The 24,258-nt window shown below is 28.9% G+C and overlaps 1 protein-coding gene across 1 annotated transcript; it reads right to left on the bottom strand.

Annotated features, from left to right (window-relative positions):
• Positions 1–3,273: 3,273 nt before the first annotated feature.
• Positions 3,274–6,163, bottom strand: LOC136089386 (52 kDa repressor of the inhibitor of the protein kinase-like). The gene is made up of 4 exons (XM_065815362.1): positions 3,943–6,163; positions 3,751–3,816; positions 3,529–3,673; positions 3,274–3,450 (listed from the first exon to the last, which is right to left on the bottom strand). The coding sequence occupies exon 1, from the start codon at positions 6,000–6,002 to the stop codon at positions 4,236–4,238; it is 1,767 nt and encodes a 588-aa protein (XP_065671434.1). The 5' UTR covers positions 6,003–6,163; the 3' UTR covers positions 3,274–3,450; positions 3,529–3,673; positions 3,751–3,816; positions 3,943–4,235.
• Positions 6,164–24,258: the final 18,095 nt, after the last annotated feature.

The following is a 24,258-nucleotide window of genomic DNA, read 5'->3' as shown; positions in this document are numbered from 1 at the left end:
AAGTGAGTTCTAAAAATAAGTGACTTAGTTAATTTATAGGTGAGGAATTTGAATATATAAATAAAAAACTCATTTTATAATTAAAAAGTACATAAATATCAATTATAAATGTTAAAATAATGGACACCTGCCACTGTAAAATTTTTAGGTGTGCGGTAAATTTTTTAAGCTTAAAATTTCAAATAAGATCATTGTATGTTTGAAGAACATTGTTTGAAAAATTCATTTATGCCAAATGAATAGTTTTGTAAATATTTTACTTTTGTACTAAAAATGTATATATAATTGCAGGGGCGGACCACGATTTTTCGGTGTTTGAGTTAAATAATTTCCAAGTAAGTTCTATACTCCAAACCTTTGAATGTTCATACTTATGTCATTTAAAGATGTTTTGCGAAAAATTGCGCTTCAAAGAACCTGGGAACAAAAATACCCTAAAAAGTAGAAATCATCCGCCCAAACGTGAGGGGAATTGATTTTTCCAAACAGAAAAATTACTTGCTTTAATAAGACTAAAAATTGTACATATTTTTAAAAATTTTTCAAAAAATCATTTGGCATTCAAAAGATATAACCATGTAAAGTTTACAACCCCCTCAAAACGAGGGGGTTGTAAAAATCATTATTTTTCAAATCATTATTTTTCAATGAAATTTTATTACCTTAAAGAAATTTCTACCTAGTTTAGGATATTTAAATTCATATTTCAAAAAATAAATTTCGCTCACGTTTTAGATTTCTAATTTTTAGGGTATTTATGTTCCCAGGTTCTTTGTAGCGCAAATTTTTGCAAAACACTTTAAATGACATAAGTATGAACATTCAAAGATTTGGAGTATAAAACTTAATTGGAAGTTATTTAAAATACAACCCGAAATTCTCTGATTTTTTTTTTTTTCAATTTTCGCCAAAGTACTTTAGGAAAAAATGATAATTCCTTTCTAAATCTAAGTGGTTCTTAAGTTATGAAAGTTTTTTTAATGTATTTTTTTATTTCCTTTTTGTTCCTTGGTTCCTTGTCTTTTCCAATTATCAAAGTTTAATTGCTGAATTCAGATATATTCATCTAATTTAAATGTTGCAATTAATTCTACATAAATAATGTAATTAAAACTTGTGCATTTTTAAATATGCAAGTTTTAACATTTAATTCATCATCAAAAAGATTTCATATGATATTGGTAAAGTTTTGAAGTCAAAATGCCATATAACCTCATATTCTAGAAATAAAGAGATTTTTTTACTTCATGACCTAGACACTTATACTCGTCAAAACATTTTATAGAGATCTGAGTTGTGTGCTTGTGAAGAACTATTCAGCATTTGTAATCACCATTTTCACTACTTTAGAAAAAGATTTGAGAAGAAAAATGGCAATTGTTGTAATGTTTATAAAGTGCATAAAAAAAAAAATAAAAATAAAAGGTAATTTGATTTCAAATATATTTTATGTAATTATATTGAAGAAACCCTTCTTTAATTTTCAAATTGTATTACTTTTCTGATGTATGTGGAGGACAGTATAATAATTATAAAAATTTTCTAAATCTATGCAATCGTTCAGAAGATTTTTTATTGGAAGCTGAATGGACATTTTTTGCAACCAGTCATGGCAAATCTTCTTGTGATGCAATAGGTGGTACAGTAAAACGAACAACAGCAAGAGAACGTCCAAAGAAAAATCAAATACTAACAATCGATGCAATGTTTGAATTTTGCACTCAAAAAATGCTCACAATAAAGTTCTTTAAAATTGATAAAAGAACTATGGTTAATGTTAGAGCTACATAAAATAAACGATTTGAGAAGGAAAAAACAATACCAGGAAATCGAGGATTTCACCATTGCATACCAGTTTCGAAAACATATATGTTATTTAAAAAAACTAGTAACGATATAAATCCAAAATCTATTAATATAACTAAAAAATCAAGTTACCAAAATTTAAGTTTAATAAATTTTGAGCTAATGCAGAAATACAAATATTACGCATGTACATATGACTCGTTTTGGTGGATTGCAGTAGTCGAAGAAAAAGATGAAGAATATAATGATATAAAAATAAAATTTATGCATCCACACGGTCCATCTGAACAGTTTTTCTGGCCAAAAAGGGATGATTATTGTTGGATACCAATCACTAATGTAACAACATTAAAAAGTGCACCAAAAATAATATCAGACAAAAATAATATCAGATTGTATATCAATTCAAGTATGCATCATTTTTATTTATTTTCGATGCTGCGATAAGTGAAATATGCAATATTTGCTATTTTTGTAATAGTTTTCATTTAATTTTTAAACTATGTATTTGGCAGAAATGATTTTTTCACACAATGTTCTTCAAACATATAATGATCTAATTTGAAATTATAAGCTTAAAGAATTTACTGCACATCTAAAAATTTTACTGGGGCAGGTGTCCATTATTTTAACATTTGTAATTGATATTTAGGTACTTTTTAATTATAAAATGAGTTATTTATTTATATATTCAAATTCCTCACCTATAAATTAACTAAGTCACTTATTTTTAGAACTCACTTGTTTATAGACTTGATTATATAAGGAGAAATGTAAATTTAAAAATGGCGGAAAATGACCAAAACAATAATAGTAGCCAAAATTAAAACAACCATTACTCACGAACCGTTGGGAGTTAAACCTTGAAATTTTGGGATTTATCTTATTTTATAATGTACTATGGTAAAAATATAAAAAAAATCCAAGGACATAAGGTTGCATTTTTTAAAATTGGTTGTTTTGACGTGGAATTACTCCGATAACTTCCGCATCACCCGTTATATATATATATATATATATATATATATATATATATATATATATATATATATATATATATATATATATATATATACAGGGGCGGGTTTGGTCACTTACCAAGGGGTGGGGTGGCAAAAGTTTAAAAAATTTACCTAGTCGTATTTTACGTCTATTTAGTCGTATTTGTCTCTAACATATTAATTCACATAAAGGGTCGTCTTTAAACTACGGATCTTGTTACAAAAGCATTACGATGGGGGTAAAATTTGTTAAAGTTGGTTGACGTAAATTATGGACTACTCTTAATGGTTCTACTCATTCTCTCGCGTGCTTAATATAGGAGAGAACCTAATGCGTGCTTAATAACTTTTCTTACCCATGCCAAGCTTTTTAAAACCGCTTGTTTATTAATTTCTTATTTGTTACCAACTAAAGTTTAATTGATGTCAATTTTTACCGGAAACCATTTTTAAAAAGAAACATAAGTAATAACTAAAACGTTTTTCTGAACATTACAATATAAATTCAATGTTTCTTTTTTTCACTTTTGAAAACCGTTCAATAACGCTGTCTGTTAACACTTCTTTGTCCCGATGAACATAAAGTAAAGCTAAACCATTCAATCTATCTTGACTCATTCGGGATCGTAACCAATCTTTTAATCTAGATTTAAATCATTTTAGTTAAAAACAAGATTATTTGGTTATTAATTTGATATTTTAATTTTGAATGTAGATATACCTTCGCAAAGAAGAAAAACTTCTTTCAGCTGATGCAATGCTAATGGGCAGACAACCAATAATTAAAAGTATTGTTTTAATACTTGGGAACAATATATCTGGACAACAATTCAAACCATCAATGACTGTAGATGGTAAATAACCTCCTTGAAATTAAGAGATTAAATTCTTATAATTTAGATAATTTAGCCTGAAATAAATTATTAATAGATTTAATATTTACCTTCATTTTTAACTCTGGTCCATTTTGTAATCCACAAATCAAGTTCAGAAGAAAACTGTCGTTTTTCTATGCAAATAAATGAGTATTCTTTAGCAACAATGTCTGCAATATTATTCATATCATGCAACTTGATAGCAACAACGAGGCTTGGTATAAGAAGTAATAATTTATAAACAGTTAAACTTTTCTTACTTAAATATCTATCTTTTAAATCAGCAAGGACATGATCATACAGTGGATTATAAACAGAAATTCTAAAGTATTCTTCTACGGTTAAAGTATTTATATTTGGTCTGTGTATTTGATGCTTAGTAATACGAGGTAACTTTACTTCCACATCCAATTTTTCCATAAGTTGTTTACTTTCTATAAATATTGTTTTAAAATTTATATAACAAGTAGACCGCCTATTTTCCATAATATTTATAATATCCTTAAAGCAATCTTCTGCAAAATGCAGGTCTTTTTGAACACTTTGAAGTAGTTTACTTGCAGTTGAGTAAATCTGATAGTATAAATAATGATATTATAAATTGACATGTAGTTAATGAATTTAAAAGAGAATAAGCTTTTACTGATGAATCATTATCTTGCCATTCAGTTATAAGGTTCAGAGATTTAATGATATAGTGTAGAGAATTCTTAAATATTAAAACACTATCGTGTCTTTCAATCCATCTTGTTTCACATAAACTCATTAAATTTTTTTCTTTACCAAAAACTATTTTAAGAACATGATTTCTTTTGGCTGACATATTAAAAAACTTAACAGTTTCTTTAATAATACCAATAGAGTCTCTAATTTCCATGACACTAGATGATTTAGAAATTGATAAATTTAAACAATGATTCGTACATGGACTATAAACTGCATTTGGAGTTGCATTTGATTGAATATATTTAACAGCACCACGAACTGTGGATGTCATAATAGAGCAACCATCTGTTGCAATTCCAACACAGTGTTTCAAGTTTAAATTTAAACTTTTTAGAATATTAACGACTATTTTTCCAAGAAACTCACCTGTGAGTTTTGGTTCAATAATAGTGCTTTCATAATTTTCTACACATTCTTCACTATGATTGATATGTTCCTCCTGGTTTGACTTTTGCTTATTATAAAAGTATGTGTGACAATTTATGAATGAAACAAAATCTTCTTTTATTTTTTCATCAAAAATATATCTTAAAATTAGTGTCATTTGAGATGAATGTGATACATCTGTAGTTTCGTCTAATAAAATACTATAAAACTTATTACATTGAATATCTGTCAATATTTTATAAATAATTTCTTCTTTGCAGCATTCTATTAATTCTTCTTGAATAGTATTACTTATATATGTAGCTTTGGCATGAGTTGTGTTAAGATGATTTTCTAATATCTTATCACCAGATTTTATTCGGAATCTTAAAAGTTCTCTAAAGTTCCCTTCATTGATAACGGATGTTTTTGAACTAGAATTAATTAATAATTCTCCATCATCCCTATGCCCTCTTAAAGGAATGTTTTGTCTAGCTAAAAAAATTATTGACTCAATAATAGGAGTAATTCTTTTTCTATTTTCAACTATTTGCCTCTTTTTTTCGCTGTCAATCAAGTTTAGAACTTCTCTTTCTGGCTGTTCATAACGGATTAAAAACTCATTAGCTTGTAAAATTGCATTTTTGTGATATAAATTATTTTGGTGGGATTCTAGATCGCCATCTTTTCCTAATAGTTTAGCAAATGTATTTAATGGTACAGTGACTAATTTTTTTAAAGGTTCAGTATTTCTTAATCCTCCAGTATTGTTAACAAGGAAAAGTACACAAAATTTACAGAATAACCCAGATTTTAATGATGAATATACTAACCAAGGGAATTTCATTAAGTGAGATTGATTTAAGTATCGCTTTACTTCTTTGCCTTTTTTAACATGTGTTGAAAAAGGATAAATAAAATCAGATCCAGGCAACCAATTTTTTTTAACTAATCTATATCTTGTATTCTGATTTAAAGACTTTGAGTTTATATAATATCCAATATCCTCAATAAAAGTTAAAGGTTCTAAAATATCTTTTTCGATACTGCAAGCAGTGTTTTTATCATTTTCAGATAATTGAGAAGTGCACGGTATCGGAATGGTTAAGTTCTCTGTTTTATTAACTTGTTCTGATAAAATGTGTTTCTTGTTAAAATATGTAGAAATATTGACTTGTTTTCTTTTTGCATTAGCTGGGTTTTTACCATTTCCATTGGCATTGCTCATTTGTTAAAAATTTTGTGTAAAACTTTAAACAAAACACATGACATACAACACAAAAAACTTAAAAATATCCCTTAAAATTTAAAAAATTAAATTTAAAACTAAAAAACAAAAATAAAAGCACGGCTATAAACAAATACAGAAGAATAAACTACAATGCAAACTATATGACACCGCTTTATAATAACAATCTAAGTTGCACTGCATTATGGTTAAGAAACTTATTAACTTAAAAATGCAAGAAGCATTCAAGCGTTTTTCCAATAAAACTAAAACGAAGTTATGTTGCATAACTTATGTATATGCATTTATGCATAACTTTTGCATATAAAGATCATTGATATATTTTATTATTCGTTTTAAAAAATATATAACATTGTCCCAAGGGGGGGGGGGGCTACTACCCCCTTAGCCCCACAATTACACCCGCCCCTGTATATATATATATATATATATGTGTGTATATATACAAATTAGTAAAAAAACATCTAATTTTTAGTTGTCTTCTACAAATTGTTTCACCCAATTTTTTTTTAAATAAGACAACTAAAAATTAGATGTGTTTTTACTAACTTTTTATTACTCTGTAACATTAGCCCCCCCAGCTCCAAATAGAGCAATAAGTCAAATTTGTTATTTTTTTTTCAATCTTAAACCTAATTTATATTCATCAATGAACTTCAAATTTGATTCAATAATCTTTTGTTGATCGGCTTTTATGACCTTATAAAGTTTATAGTCCCCTCAATTTGAATGAGGTGTAAACTTTTGTTGATGAAGGGTTTCTTCATCATAGGTTCGTTTTTGTAAATTTTATTCATTTATTTATTTCCACTCTATCCTCATTGGCTAAATATCCGACGAAGGAGTGAGAGTTTATTTCCAAGTGGATTTTGTTTTTGCTTAGAGATAAACAGATATATAACTTCCAAAGGATAGATTGCTTTTAAAAATTCTGGAAAGCGCCGAACCAAATGAAGCGAGCCACAAACCATTCTAAAATATGGCGCTAGTGCATACATCCCTAGTCAACATGGTATGGGACGTTACCATATAGACCAGGCGTTACATGACTAGGAGCATATTTTAAAAGGAGATCTCAGAAATTAGTTCCTTAACATAATTTAAGCCATTAGATTAAGAAGCAAAGCGGATAAAACAGAGGGACTAAACACCTAATAGGAACCATTAGGAAAACTAAAAAGTTTTAGTATGTATTTTTTTTCGTAGTAACGTTTTTACGGCTTAACGTTACGTTATCGACATTAACGCTAATGACGACGTTATCGACGTAACGTTGCGACGTATTGTTTTTACGTATCTTTATGTATTAAATGTCTGTAACTTTTACCATAGTCATAAAATACTTAGTCTGGCCAGTTGAAGAGCGCTTTTGTTTATCTTATTGTTAGCGTTTTTTTAGAACCCAGTCTACTAACTTGTGCACAAATTCAAAATTCAAATTAAAGCTTGACGTGTCGACTAGGGCAGGTCGATTTTGGAATCAGGGGTTTGGTAATAAAGAGATTTGATTAATATGTGAAAAAAATGTGCTTGGTAAAATTTTTTTTGTTTTAATGAAGTTTAAGTTGAGCTAAAATGATTTTAAATATTGGTATATTTAATTAAAAATTTTTTTGCAACGCCATCTTTATCACTTACATTTTTATACAAATTAAAGATTGCCGCACTTACGCAAAATAAACAAATGTTATAATTGTGTGGGAAAAAGAAAGTTTTGTGGACGAAAAATAATGTTTTCAAACAAGCGTAAAACACGAAATTGCACAAAAAGCAAGTTTGGTGGAAGTCCTAACCCTCTTGCAAATACAGAACCACCCACAAACAGACAGATTATTCAAGATTTTTATTTTCTTAACAATACTTATCCAAGTTATTGCTTTAGCGTAATTGTAAAACTGATAGCTGAAAAAGTAATCATGATTTGGAAAAAAGTTAACACTCGGCTACCATTAATGTCCACATATTGTGTCGAAAAAAAAGTTGGAGTACTTCTAAACATATCCAGGTTAATTAACCGAAGAAAATGCAAAGTATTAACAGAAAAAACACTTCTAAAAAATTGGATAGGCTTTTTGATATCAGTTCCTGCACATGTGACCTTAAAGTTGTACTTTGTAATGATAAAAATATCAAATGTAGTCAAGATAATTGTCCCAATACTCATATTTTATGCACATGTAGTCCAGATAAAAAAGTACTATGTTATTTTTTAATAATAGATAAATAAAATAAAAGTTTTTTTTAAATAAAATGAACACAAGTATATTACTAGAGTGATAAAGTTTAATACTATGAAATTCATATGCAATTTCTCAATATTATCAAATAATATTTAGGTTCCTGTAGAAGAAAGGTTATATTTAAAAAACCAGAGAGATAAGTCAGGTCCTAAAGGATCATTTCAACTTGGCTCAGTTGATTGTGAAAGGTCTAGAAAAGGATCTTTAAAGAAACATAAAACTGAACATAAAAATATGGAACAATCATTACAACAAGAAACATTTAATTTACTTCCAGAAATATTATTATCAGAATCTGATTCAGAATCTGTTATTTCTAGCTCAAGTGAGGTAATTAACTAATAAATCGAAATTTAGTTCATTGTTACATTTTTTAAATTTACTTTCTTTTTTTTAACATATCACTTTTTTATATAAAATTTTTTTGTTAATTAACTTTATAACTTTTCTTTTAGATATGGGAGCCTGCAAGAAGTCCATCAGGAATTTACAATCTTTGGAAGTTTCCAAAGTTTGCTATTGAGTTGATCAGAAACGATATAGGAAGTTCGATTGGAGCTGCATTAGGGAATGCTCTTTTGCTCGATCTATCAGGACTGTTTAATGATCCAGCAATTATATCAAGTTTATTTTTCGACAAATCCAAAATAGACAGACAAAAAAAGTCAGTTAAAGTATTGTCAGTCTTAAAATCCTTTGAAAATAACAGAGAGTTTGTTTGCCTTGGTGTTGATGGTAAAATTGATAATGAAACTTTAGTTATAAGAGAAATAAAAAGAGAAGATGGTGAGGTTGTGTTAAAGAAATCAACAGAGAAAGAACATCACATGACTGTGACTAAAGAACTTCTCCCTAACCATTACAGTGGGGAGTATCTTACTCACAAAGTTTTACCTCTTGTTGGAGCAACAGGAAAAAAGCAAGCTCAGTGCCTATACGAAGTTCTTGAAGAGTATGATTCTTTAAACACTCTAAAAGCAGTTTTGGCAGACAATACTTCCACAAACACAGGTCATAAAGCAGGAATGGTTGTGGAGTTAGAGAAAAAACTAGGGCGAAAACTTCAGACTATAGGCTGCAATCTTCATCAGAATGAGCTTCCCTTTAGATCTTTGTTTAAAAAAATTAATGGAGTAACTAATTCACCAAACCATTTTGCTGGACCTTTAGGTAAAATGGCAAATATCAATAATGAGCTTAATTTAGTTGTTAATTTTGGTGTTATTAAGTCTCCAATTATTGTTTTAGAAAAAGAAATTTTAGACGATTTAAGTAGTGACCAGAGGCTTTTATATGAATATTGCATTGCAATTGCCACTGGAAATATGAGTGTTAAATATTCAAGTTGGAAAATTGGTCCCCTTAATCATTCTCGTTGGTTAACATTGGCAATACGGTTGATGTCTTTATATGTCCGAGTACTAGTTCCTGATTCTAAATTAATTATTTTGGTAACCTATATTGTCCAAGTCTATGTTCTTACATGGTTCCTCCATAAAAAGAGCAATAAGTTACACGAAGCTCCATCAATTATATATTTTATGATTAACCAAATCAAGCTCCAAGGAAAAGAGGTGCAAGATATTTGCTTAGCAAACTTAAGGTTCAATACTTTTTGCCTACTTCCTGAGAATATTTTGTACTCAATGTTAAAGTCAGAGGAAATATATATACGATCAATAGCAATGCAGAGATTACTTGATATTAGAAATCGTAAAAAAGATGGCCAAGTTATAAACAGAATTAATAAAATTCCAAAAATTAACATTGATGCTCATATATGGTATGAGCTCATAAACATTTTTGATGAAGACATAGATGAACCAGCAACAACTCAAGATATTACTGATGGAGAGATAGTAGAAAAGTTATTATCTGGAGAAAAAATTGACCTCCCAGGTCTTCCATCACATTCACAGAGTGTTGAGAGATCTGTACAACTTGTTTCCATGGCTTCTCGTACTGTTTTTGGAAAGGAAGCACGTCATAAGCATATTTTAGCAAAAATTCTAAGCAAAAAGCATAGAAAGAGTTTTATGTCTAAACGTTATTACGGTGAGACATATGATGATATTTTTTGTTAATTTAAAACCTAATTTATTGCTACTTGTACATGTAAAATTAAACTTTAATAAAAATGTATAATAATTTTTGAGTTAGTCATTACCTCGCGTGGTTCTTAATAAATAAAAAGATCTGAATGCAATTTTTTTTATGGAATCTTTTATATAATTTAAAATTTTGACAGTTATTTCAAAGGTTTTTAATAATCGTTATTAAAATTTAACTTATTGGATAAATTTAACTTATCTGAAATAATTAAGATTTCTATTTTACAAATATTCTATTATATAACCCAGGCGTCGGCAACCTATTTAAGGTTGAGAGGTTTTTCATTAAATAGTTAAAATAAATATTCATTAAATAATTTTAAAAAAAGAGCCGCAGGATTACAGTTTTAGACCCCTGATATAACCATTAAACAAATTTTCAACATTTTAAATTTGCGTTTTTTTTATAAAATCCGGACCAGAATTTACAAAAGAATTTTGTTAAAGTATGAATATCTAACTTAGAAAAAAAATATATTTTTTTGACTTAGAGTACTTTATTTTGTTTTTCTTTATTTCTAAGTAACTGTCAGTCCTTTTGCTTTTTATTTATCTTATTTCATATATAAATTAGTTGGGTCCTGAATTTATAATACAATGCCGCAGTAAATGTTGCGCGGAAAGCCTTAGGACCCAACTTCAAAGCTAAAATCGCTCATGAAGAAACTATTTTAATTTCATAAAAATTTCCAGGATGTGTTTTTGGACTATTTAGAAATTATCTCCATAATGCCAAACACTGAAATCGAAAAAAAGTTGTAATTCGACCTGCCCTAGTGTCGACTAGCGCCAACAACAACAAAAAGCAATATATTCACCAGAAATATAGATGTTTTACATAAGAATGTTATACGTTATAAAAAATATTTGTACAGTCTACATTCTGGATGGTTCACTCTCATATAGCTAGGCTAAATCGAGGAGAGCGACCATGAACAAAACAAAACAAAACAAAAGAAAAAAAAGAAAAAAAGAAGCAAATAAAATAAATAATACACTCACAGAAGGTTGCAATTAGTCTACATTCATATTTGTATCTTATATATTTTATATGGTGATTTATCTATTATCACCAGTAATACTACTGTTGTTTCTATTTATTTTGATGTAGCAAGTAGTATTTTTATTTAAAGGGATTGATTTAAATTTATTTTGAATTTGATTCCATTAATGCAGAGTATTTAAAGGAATGTTTGCCGTAGGATTTTGTATTATATTTTTGCACACTCAGTGCACCTCTGCAAGAATTTCTTGTAAATTGACAGCTAATTGTACTGCGTAGAGTAAACCATTTATTAAATATAGGAGGTAGCTTTTTGTTTAGGCAGCTGTGAATAAATAAACAATTTTCAATTTTGATAATATCATGCAGTTTTAAAATTTGTAGTGTGTTAAAAGATGGGAATGTATGTGCATTGTTTGGTAGAAATTCAATAACCCTGACTGCTTTTTTCTGCATAATAAATAGGCGATTTACAGTACTTATGTTTTGACTCTATGATAAAAGACAATATGTGAGATGAGAGTGATACAAAGCATAGTAAATAGATTTTAAAGTTTTTTGTTGTATAAAATGTCTTAGCTTTGACAGGATGGCAAGGGATCTATTCAACTTATTAGATAAATCGTTATAATAGTCTAGCTTAATAAGTAGTTTACAAATTCTTTGTACCAAAGTTTTTTCCCATTTAAGTTTTTTAACTTAATTTTGAGCTGCTGATCTAATTTTTTGTGACGACTTTTAAATAATATTAAATCAGTTTTTTTTGGAGTTGAGGGAAATTTTGTTGGCATTTAGCCAGAGGCATAGTTTTTTAAGATCATAGTTAACATATTTGTTGATTTTTTTTATGGACTTATTAAAATAGAGAAGGTTTGTGTCATCTGCAAAGTGTTGGACTCTACAAAATTTTAAAGCTTTAGACATGTCATTTATATAAATAAGAAACAATAAAGGGCCAAGGACAGATCCCTGAGGAACATCTACTTTGATATCGTTTAGATCTGAGCTCATCCCACTAATGGATACTAATTGAGTTCTATTAGTAAGGAAAGATTTGAACCAAGAGTTTGAGACTCCTCTAATACCATAGTACTATAGCTTATAAAGTAAAATGTCAATATCTACAGTGTCAAAAGCGTTTTGAAGGTCGATAAAAATGCCACATCCAAACATTCCTTCATCCAGAGAATCTTTAACTTTTTCTGTTAGACTTAATAAAGCAAGTGATGTAAGTAGTTTGTTCGAAAACCAAATTGTAATTCACAAAACAATTTATTTTCATTAAAGAATTTGTATAAGCAGTTAAACATTAGCCTTTCAAGAATTTTATCAATGTTGGAGAGGAGGGAAATTGGCCTATAGTTTGATATTAATAGTTTTGAATCAGTTTTAAAAATAGGTACAACTTCGGCAGGTTTTAAGTTTTCTGGGAAAATACCACTTGAGAACGAGATATTAAAAATGTTAGAAAGAATTCTTGAGAGTTCCGTTTTTAATAGTTTTAGAATTTTAACAGGCAGACCATTTGGTCCAGAAGCTTTATTTGCGTCTAAAGAGTTGATATTTTTTGAAATTTCATGTTCGTCAGTAGGTTTTATAAAGAATGATTTTTGAAACGGATTTGATAAGTAATATGTGAAATGATTCATGGATGAAGGAATTATTGCCTGGACATCCTTACCAATGTTAGTAAAGTAGTTGTTGAAAGCATAACAAATATCAAAGGGGTTTGTTATTGTTTTATTGTTATGTATGATTACATTAGGAGTTGTTTGAGAGTTACTTTTAATATTAATAATGTTTTTAATGCCTTTCCAGGTTGCTTTTATATTTTTTATCTTTTCAGTAAAATAATTATCATAGTATTTTTTTTTGCTTTCTTTGAGTTTAGATTGGAGGTTATTACGAAATGTTTTATACTCATTATGATATGTGGTTTTATTTGTTTGATTTTTAGACCTAATATATTTTTTAAAGAGATTATTTTTGTGCTGTATAGAGTGCTTGAGTTCATCTGATATCCATGGTTTAGTCTTGAATTGAATGTTTTGTTTGTTAAGCTTTTTCAAAGGCGCATGGATATCGAGCAGTAGATTAGTGTTGGAAATAGTATTCTCAAGAGACTGAGTACAATTATCAGGGTATATTTTTGGTTCTCTGTCTAAACTAAGATTGTGAAAATCGTTTCTAAATGCAACTTCATTGAACCTTTTCCAGTTTCTTTCCTGGATTAAGAGCTTTTTATTAGGTGGTGGTTTAAGAATATTATAGGCTATCAGAAATTGTGGCTATCAGAAAAGGGCTATCAGAAAAGATGATCTGAGATTGTGGTGGTAAGATTCCCTGCTTTATATTTATTTGATTTAAGATTTGAAAAGATGTTGTCTACTAGTGTTTTTGATGTTTTACAGATACGAGTAGGGTGGACAATGTGAGGTAGAAAGTAATTTGAGGTGAGTGAATCTAAAAAGTCTCTAGTATATGAATCTGTGTCATACTTTAACAGATCAATGTTGAAATCCCCTAAAATGAATACAGTTTTATTTTCTTTCGTTAGGTTTTTAAGTAACAGATTAAGATAGAATGATAAGAAGTTGTCTAAAGACATTTTTGGATGCCTGTAAACACAACCAACGATAATATTTGATTTTTTTGGATTTCAATAAAGATAGATTCTAGTTCTTTTGGTTTAAAGATGTGGAGATCGTTTCTGGGTTTATAGACGAGCCTGTTATTTATATATAATAATGCACCACCTGCATGTGATTCAGATGGTTTGTGTTCATAGGAATACCCATTAAGTGTTAAGTTGCTAGTTTGTGGGCTTTTTTTATTCAATCTGGTTTCCGATATACCAATTATGTCAAATTCAAGTTTTGTTGATTGGAGTAGATTTTCAAGGTCATCAAAATGTTTCGAGAGTGATGATATATTGATATGAAAGACATTGAATGAGGATTTGTCAGCTGCTATACATTTTAAATCATCAACATTGGTGTAGTAACTGTTTATTGAGGTTTTTCGAGTTTTGTTGTTGTTATTAATATGTGTATTAAATGTGTTGAAGACTGTGTGAAGACTCACTATGGGAAAACCTGATTCTTGATAATTTTTGTTTATTTTAGTGTCACTATTAGCAAGATTTTCATTGTCAGTTATAGTTTCGTTATTGAAGGGAAATATACTAGCTAAGCAATTTATACAAAACCATGAACAATTTTTTGAGTAGTTTTTTAGTAATTGGTAGTCAATATCATTGAGGTTGTTACATTTTAGGTGGACCCAATTGAGGCAGTTATCACAAAAAATAGCTTTCTGATTTTTATAGACATTAACTTTGCAAACAGCACATTCGCTATGTGTAGTTTTCATTACTGTGAATTGATATGGCGATAAAATATATAAGTAAGATTATTTATATGAATGTAAGTAACTGCAATCTAAACTGCAATCAAAAAATAATAATGTTAAAAAAATAAAAAAAAATTAAAATAAAAAAATAAAAATAAAAAAAGTACTGATCAATACAAAAAAAAAACGCAAAAATAATAGAAACAAACAAACAAAAACAAAAAAATAAAAAAAAAATAAAAAAATTACAAGGATTAAGACTTAGTACACTGTAAACTTTACAAGCATTAAGACTTTGCACACTGTAAACAAAGACTCATTTAAGAATAATATTTACAATATTTAAAGGTTGTTGATTTATCCTTGGTATTTGCAAATGCCTGGTGCTAATTATTCCATTTTTGGTTGTGGTACTTCTCGAAGAAATAAAAGTGTTTCACTTTTTAAGATACCATCCACCGATGATGATTTCAACAAAGAATAGAGAAAAAAACTTATACACATTATAACTAAAGATAGAGTAATTGACAAAAGCCTAAAGACCCAAATAAAATAAAAAATTGTTTATTTGCGAAAAGCATTACGAGGCTAACATGTTAATTGTCAATCCAATTAAAACTACTCTCAAGCCTGGTTAACTACCTACATTAAATCTTCCAGTTAAAAGCTTTTCATTGCAATGCCCTTCTTCATGTTTGCTTATTCCCAAAACACGAGGATTAGCTTCTTCTATATCCCTAAAGAGATCAGCTTTTCCTTCTATATCAGATGAAGCAGTTAATAGTAAGTCATATAAGTTTTTTAAGGAATTTGTTAAACGTATTAGCTTTCAAAACCTTGACTGGGATATAAATGCTAGTGAAATTTTTTTTAAATTGAGTAAGATGGATGATGTTTACACTGTACCGAAGTACGAAACTTACATTGATGATAGCCTCTCATTTGCTATTTGTGTATTTTTTTGGCTTTTACCAGATAATCATGAAATATACTTGCATTTAAAAAGATCAATGTTTAATACAACTATTTCTAGCCTTATTTCAATTTTGTTATCATATATCGTATGCCTTGGTATTAGAAATAAATTAGTTAGTTCTAATGGATATCTTATTCATGTTATACCTAAAATATTTTAATTATTTAATAGTTATTCTTTACCTTTATATCAAGCAGAACATATCCGATCTCTTTCATGCGAAGTTATTATTACAAAGGATGAAATTTGTAAGGCATGCCAATGTCTTTAGTCTCAAGAAAAAATATCTTTTCAAAAAAGTAGTGATAAATTACTTATTCTAGCTAAACTTAGAGCTCCAATTTCCAAAACACCAGAACGTGTAAAGCTAACCCGACAAAATTATCTTTTAGAAAATAAATTGCTAAAAGAGAACATAAAAGAAATGCAAAAGGAATTAAGTAAATCCTCTCATCTTGTCAGTGATGATCTACACAGAGACTTGGTTTCAATCATATCAAAAACTTATAGGACAGTCACTCCATTTATGAAGCTATTTTGGGATGAGCAGCAAAAATACTTAAATACTTCAAAACATGGAATTCGTTATCACCCAATAACTATTCGCAATTGTTTAGGTCTTGTTGCAAAGTCTCCTGCAGCTTATGAGGAAATTTGTTTTAATGAAAAAAAAGATTCTGGATTTGTAATTTTACCAAGTCAAAGGCGTTTAAGAGGCAACAAAAACAATATCCGACCACAAAGAAGGTTTAACCATGATATTGTCAATGAATTAAGTTTAAAGGTTAAGAATTTTTCTGAGCAAGAACGGTTTATCACTCTTTTATTTGATGAAATTAAAATTCAGGAAAATTTGGTTTGGGATAAGTATTCTGGTGATCTTATTGGATTTGTTGATCTTGGTGACACAAATATTAACTATGCAACTCTTAACAAAGTTGATTAAATTGCAACACATATCCTTGTTTTTCTTGTGAGAGGTATTGTAAACCTTTTTAAATATAGTTTTACAAACTTTGCTATTACAAACATCCAAGCTATTCAATTATTACCTTTATTTTGGAAGGCTGTCAGTATTTTAGAGCTTTCATGCAATCTTAAAGTAATTACTACAACAAGTGATGTTGCCTCATGCAACCGCAAATTTTTTAGCATGCGTTTTCATATGACAGAAGAACAAGATATTAACACAAACGTTAAATTTATCTATCGCATCAAAAATAAATCTGCTGATGATGATCGTTATATATATTTTATAGCCGATTCTCCACATTTGATAAAGACTGCTCGAAATTGCCTTTTTCATTCTGCATCAGGTAAAGGAACATATATGTGGAATACTGATAATCCCATTTTGTGGAACCACATATCTGAATTATTGTATGAAGATCTAAACTGTGGCCTTCACACTTGCCCAAATCTCTCCATAGAACACATTAGGTTAAGCCCATTTTCCAAAATGAATGTAAGATTAGCAGCTCAAGTACTTAGTTCATCTGTTAGCACTGCTTTAAAGGCATTTGGTCCTGCTGAAGTTGCTAGAACTGCTGAATATTGTCAGATGTTAAATGATTTTTTTGATTGTGCAAATGAGAAAAATATTATTGATTGCACTAGAAATCAAAATCGATTTTCCAAGCCATTTTATTTGATGAAAGGCTAATATGGTTGACTGAAGTCTTTTTAAAATATTTTGAATATTGGAAATTGTCTATAGATCATAGTCCTGGACATTTTACTAAGGCTGATCGGGGGAATATGTTTTTATCTTGGCAAACATATGAAGGGATCAATATTACTGTTCACTCATATATTGATTTAATTAAATACCTTTTAAATATGGGTGTCCAATATGTGTTAACTGAACGGCTATGTCAAGATTTATTATAAAATTATTTTGACCAACAACGAGCCATTGGAAGAAGAAAGGATAGCCCATCTTTATATGATATTGGGTATAATAAGGTTACAATAAGAAACCAATGTACTTTCAAACAAATTAAAGGAACTAACAGTCTTGATAATAATCCTGAACCGAAGACCTTTACCAAAGAGAAATGAACTCATCAAAAGAAGGAAATTAAAAACAGCTATTTTCATAGCCACAAACCTTATAAAAGCATTATTGGTATAAAATAATTGTGTGTGTGTCTATATATATGTATATATATATATATGTATATATATATATATATATATATATATATATATATATATATATATATATATATATATATATATATATATATATATATATATATATATATATATATATATATATATATATATATATATATATGTATATATATATACACATTTGCCCTTAGTATTTGCAAGAAGGTTTCCCAAGTCAAATACTATTTTTTAGTATTCAAGACTTGGGAACCCTTCTTGAAAAAGTGAGATGAAAAGATTAAGGTACATTGTTAACCTTTAAAATTCTCTAGGAGGCTAAAAAGTGACTCTTAAGTTGAAGTTGTGTTACAAAGAAAGAAGAGGCTAAAATAAAATTCTTAACATTATTTATTCCAAAATTATTTTAATAAAATAATTTTAACGAAATAGTAAAAATAACTAACTATTAAACTAGTTTTAATTATATAACATTTGATACTTAGAATAAAAACTTACTTAATTTTATTTGGTTTTCACTTTATTAATCATTGCATCTCTCCATCATGCTGCAATATAGTTCCTATGCAAGAATATGTTTTTAATGACATTTGTGGCTATGAAAATTACCTTTTCTAATGTCTATTTTTTATCTAAACTATTCAGCGGAGTTCAAAGTTCCTTTCTTAATTTCTTTTCTTAATGAATTTGTTCTTTTGTTCTTTGACTTGATTTTATGCAAGTTTACAAGTTCCTTTGAATAGGAAAATGAGTGAACACGAATATAAAGAGTTAAAAGATGGTCTAGAAGAGTGAGAGACATTTCTTTAGATACTTTGATAGAAGAAACATTGCAAATTTTTTAGAAGTAAGATAAAATCCCAACATCTTGAAGTAACTCTGCAGTCATCTTGCTGCAGTTAATATTTTTACCTAAAATTTTTGTTGATTTTCTGAATGCTATTTCTGCTATTTTAAATAGTGACAAAACATCAGAAGATATAGACCAAAGACCACCTCGAATTTTTAAACTAATAAACTTTTTATTAGTATCATGATTATACTCATCAAAAAAATTAGAATCATTTTCTACAATTTTTCCAGCCAACAGAATTGAGGGTGTTTCTTAACAAAATCTGGTTTGCCAACTTTTTGAATAGCGTATCCTTCGATAAAAAGTACTAAATACATACCCACCCAAATATTCAATTAAATTTTTCTCTTTATCTGTAAACATAATTTCATCATCATTAACTAAATCTGAGGTGGCATTTTTAGACTTAGTCAAGTGAACCAAAATATGATTTGCAAGGTCATATCCTACAAGAGTTGAGGTTTTATCTGTGAGATTTTTCATAAAACCTTTCTGACTAGCAACTTTGTAAAATTGTGGATAAAAAATTTCCGCATCACCATTAAAATTTTCAATAACTTCCTTTATTAGATCAAATGAATACTTTACATCATCTTCAGAGAAACTGTACCTTGAAAGCTCATTTCTGATATATGGAGGGTAGCAAAGATCGTTTTGCACAAATTTAATAAAAGTTATGAACTCGTCTGCTGTACACGCACGCTTAATATCAGTTGTTTGCAGTGTTGAAGAGTCAATCTTAGAGTGATGTGTTGTTGTGTGGTGTTAGAGTCCTTTCTCTGATTTGGGTTTTTTCACACACTGCTGGAAGTTAAAGTTGTTTGAAACGCTTCCATTCTCAATTTCTGTCAGAAAAGCATCGACATCATTAAGGAACTTACTTTTTTTAAAAAAAACGTCTGATTCTAGATCTAATATAAAGGAATCAATGGACTGTTCTTCTCCAGAGTTTGCCATTTTTTAGATTTTTATGCACTTATTGGTAGCCTGGGCACGATAAATAAACTATTTTCAACATTAATTCAAATTTTTAGTTTTATTGTTAAAAAACAAAAGAATCTTGCGAAAACGGCCCAACTGGCCGGACTATGTGAATATATAATAATAAGTATAAGTATATTGTATATAATAATAAGTATATAATAAATAAGTATAACATTTTTGTTATTGTGGTTTATCCTCCTCCGGTTAATTGTCATATAGAGGCCACATTATCAAAGACCGCAAAGACAGGTTCGACTCCAAAAGGATAGTCATAGGTGATTTTTTTTTTTTTTTTAAGTGCTCCCATAAGTCCTTACGGTCTTATCATGGAGCACCGTGGGAGAGCATTTAACTAGAAGTTCACGCCTCCTTCTTTACCAATGTCGCTTATTGGGCTAGAGCCGGCGTCGAAGCCGGGACCTCTGGTTTCTGAGCCAGAACTCTAACCACTGCGCCACGGCTGCTCAATTTTTGGAAAAACGAAGATATGTTAGAGTGAAAGATAGAAGTAGTCGATTAAGAAAGATAGCATAGAATAGCGGGCTGGATTGCAGGCGATGTTAGAAGGTGCAATAGATAAAAGATTCTTTTATTTAATTAATTTAAACATTATTTAAACTTTTGAGTAAACTATAGGTAACTCAAAAATAGGTTGATATTTTATATATATTTTGGCTAACGGGTATATTAAAACTTTAAAAGTGCATAAAAAACATTTTCGTGACAAAGCAAGGTCTTCTTAAACAGGCCGTGACAGCTCATTTTCCGTAAAATTAGCGAAGGCCGACTTTTTTACGGAGAAGTATAGTTTCAATGAGGATTTTGGTTGTTTGATTTAAACTATTATAGTTAAACTCGTAAAATACCTGGTAAATGCTGCATTTATGGCTGCTCCTCAAATTACAAATCAAAAATAAAAGATAATGTTTATGTCACAATGCATAGATTTCCCTTTAAATCCGAGGATCGCGAGTTATGGATTAAAAAACTTCCAAATGCAAACTTTGCGTTTACTGATTATAAGCGAATTTGTGCTCAGCACTGGCCTAAAGATGCAGAATTAAAAAAAGTCAAAGGTGTTAGTTTTGTTCCAGTGCATCCTCCATCAGTCTTTAAAGGTATGCTAGTGTTTTGTATTCAAATAATGTCTAGAAAACGAGATGTCACTGGGATAATGTGCTCTGAAAGAAATAGTTTACCTGATGAGTTCAAAAACTTCAAAAGAATGGAAGCTATTCAATTTAATTCAATTGTAAAAAATTTGAAGTCAATGATAAATATTTGTGAAGAAATATTTTATTTTGCTGAAAAAGAAAAAAAAAAATATCTTTAATACCATATGAACATTGTGGACCAAAACAAAATAAATAAACTTGAAGATACTGAATATTTAAAGATGATATTTAAAGAGCTTCAGAAATTTCAAAATACTGCTTTAACCGCTAAAACAAAAAGCTGTGTCACCAAAATCAATTGAACGACAAAATTTTGGATTAGTTCTTAAAGTTTTATGTGATGAAACAGGTACAGCATTATGTGTAAAATGTTTTGAAGCTGAAGCTATTGCACTTTTTATTGAAACAGTTGATAAGTGGTGGCTTATTTTCAACAGTAAAGCAAAAGTTCTAGATATTAGATTAAATGATATTCGAAGAAAGCCTATTACTTCAGTAAATGATTGGCAAATAGATTTCTAAGAGAGCTATATTTCTTATTTTGCTGAAAATTTGAAATCCGTAAATTCAAAATTTATACTGCGAGTGCATTGAAAAAAACTTCTAAAAGATTACCAAGCTGTGCCAAATATCTGTTAAATTGCGGTGTATCTTGTGTATTGTTAGGACATATGCAATCAGATGCTCTAGAAAAACAGTTTAAAAAATATCTGCAAGGGTCAGGTGGCAATATATGATAGCTGTGCAAAATGTTATTCAAAAATTTAGAATCGACAAAACTTGAAAGTTGCTAGACGACCAAGCAGATTTTACAATATTTCCTCCTCCTCACCACCACTGTGATAGGTGTGAACTTGATGTGGAGTTTGATATGTCAATATGTGAAAGTTGTGAGGATCAGTTGCCAAATGAATGCAAACAAGGGCTTTTATATACTTTTATAGGTTTTAGTGCTTACAAATTTTCAGAACTACATTCAATTTTAGAAGAAACAAACACCTTTGATATGTTTCAAAAATAAGGAACTTTGATCAGTTCTTTGAACAGGGGAAGACTAAGAGAACTTTTCAACAATTCATTCTACTTTGTTATTCATTGTTTTTTTATATTTGAAGTGACACTTGTGAATAAAGTTTCACTATTGCTGTGCAAAAGAGGATTGATTGCCATTTTTATAAACTGCAATAGTAAATTTCAATTGCTTATTCGAACTGTTAAAAAAATTTGCTGCATTTTGGAAAATATTTTTTTAAACAATTATTGTAAAAAACGCTCTGAAGATTTTGGGAAGAAATGTTTACTAAAACAAGCAAAACTTTAAACTTCATAATAAAATCCTTTGAGTCAAAAAAGTCAATAATTTTAATAAAATAAAGTTATTATATTTGTTTGTTTTTCATCAAAAAATTTATTATTTGTATTACAAGTGTTAAACAGCTAAAATAAACATATAGTTTTAAAAATGAGATTTAGTCATTTTTAGCTAAACTCTCTAAATTTTTATTGTAATCAACTTATTATAAACGTACACAAAGTTTCTACAATATTTGCTTCCGAAATTTAATCAAAATCTTTTATCCTAATAAAGCTCTTTATTTGTTTCTAAAGTATGTTTACAAAAGCAAGGATAAAAAATAATTTTAACCGTAAAAGAGTCGGCCTTCGCTAATTTTACGGAAAATGAGCTGTCGCGGCCTGTTTAAGGAGGCCTTGTGACAAAGTCACCAATTAAAACCAAACATTTAACTTTTTTTATACAAAAGCGCTATCAATTTCTTTTTTTGAATCCCGGATGAATTTTTTAACTTTAACCCAAACTTTACTATTCAAAGAATGAAACTATTACTTAATTACAATTTAAATATAAGTTAGTTTACTATTTAATTCTTTAAATAGAAAGTTCGGGTAAATTGAAAAAATCTTCTGGGTAAGTTAAAAAAACTTTTGTATATTCATACTTATGTAATTTAATAATTTTATGACAAAAAATTGCGCAGATTAAAACCTAGGAACGTAAAGACCATAAAAAGTAATCATCACCCGGCTTAATACCAATTTTTTATGTAGGCCTCATCTCCCACACCATTTTCAGAAAAAATCTGATTAGCGATCCTTAAACAATGTTTATTAAATCTTAAAATTATTAAGTATAATATGTTAATTTATACTTAAACATTTTCAGATTTTTTTAACTTTTAAAACTGTACTCTTGAGTCCATAATACAATGACGAGGGGAGAGGGGCAGGCCCCTTTCCTTCTCCTATATGAAGACTCAAAAGTACAGTTTTAAAAGTTGAAAAATCTGAAAATTAGACTTTATTAATTTTTGAAAAGTTTTCCCTAGGCCACCCTAGGCTAATTAAGACCCCCCTTCCTCCCATGTTTAATAATTTTTACTCATTATCAACAGAAAAATTAAATCTCAAGACTAAAAAAGAAAAATTCTGTAAAAATCGGTCTTAAAAACTAGAAAATTATTTTTTCAGTAACCGAAAAATCAATGTTTAAGTGTAGATAGGCTTTAAAAATATTTGATAGTAATTTACTTACCATACACAGTGGGCCAGGTATATGGGAAGTGGTGGACAAAACCTAATTATTACCCAATTGGTCCACAAATCTATTTAGATATATAAATAATCATTATATATGAAATAATATTTATTTTTAACAAGAATATTTTAATTTTTAATAAAATAAAAGACATTTAATTGGCTTAGGTAGTAAAAAAATATTTTTTTCAATATCAACCTTTTTTAAAAATCAAACAACAAATTGTGTTTAGCTACAAAGAAAAAGAAGAAGGTGGAGCTGATTCCCTCAGCAAAGCCAAAACTTCACTGGGGTATTTTTTTAAACTCTTACCATTTTTTTTATGACACTTTCTTAATGATGTTATGACAGGATCACTAGATACAAGTAGCCTGTTAACTAGGTCACGATTTGTGTCAATTCTGGAAGTCTTTCTACTGAAATCTTCCCTAAACTTTTTAAAATCCTTGTTACAGGCCTCTTGGGCCTCCTCTGACATCAGTCCAATTGGCAAGTACTGTCTAGCAATGATGGCATGGCCATGAACTAAAATTTTGTGTACTGATTGTGCCATGTAATACCAGGAATACTTAGATATGTAAAGTTTAAGAGCAGTAATACAGAACTCTTTAAATTTGACAGTGTCAATTTCAAATCCAGATGATAAAGTGACTAGTATGATGTGAAAATAAAATAAAAGAGTTTCATCTACTTTCAAAATTTTGGCAGTTGATTGATAGTTTGCAAAGGCTCGTCGGGCAGTGTTACCATCATTACTGGTACCTACAAATTGTATATATGTGATAGTTAACCTGATGATTTATATAAAAGTATTTATGTAATTTCACTTACCAGATCCTCCACTTTTTGGAAAAT

Source organism: Hydra vulgaris, chromosome 13, assembly GCF_038396675.1.
Source record: "Hydra vulgaris chromosome 13, alternate assembly HydraT2T_AEP".
Lineage (NCBI taxonomy): Eukaryota > Metazoa > Cnidaria > Hydrozoa > Anthoathecata > Hydridae > Hydra > Hydra vulgaris.
Note: the sequence above shows the minus strand (reverse complement) of the source record. Positions and strands in the feature narration are given on the sequence as shown.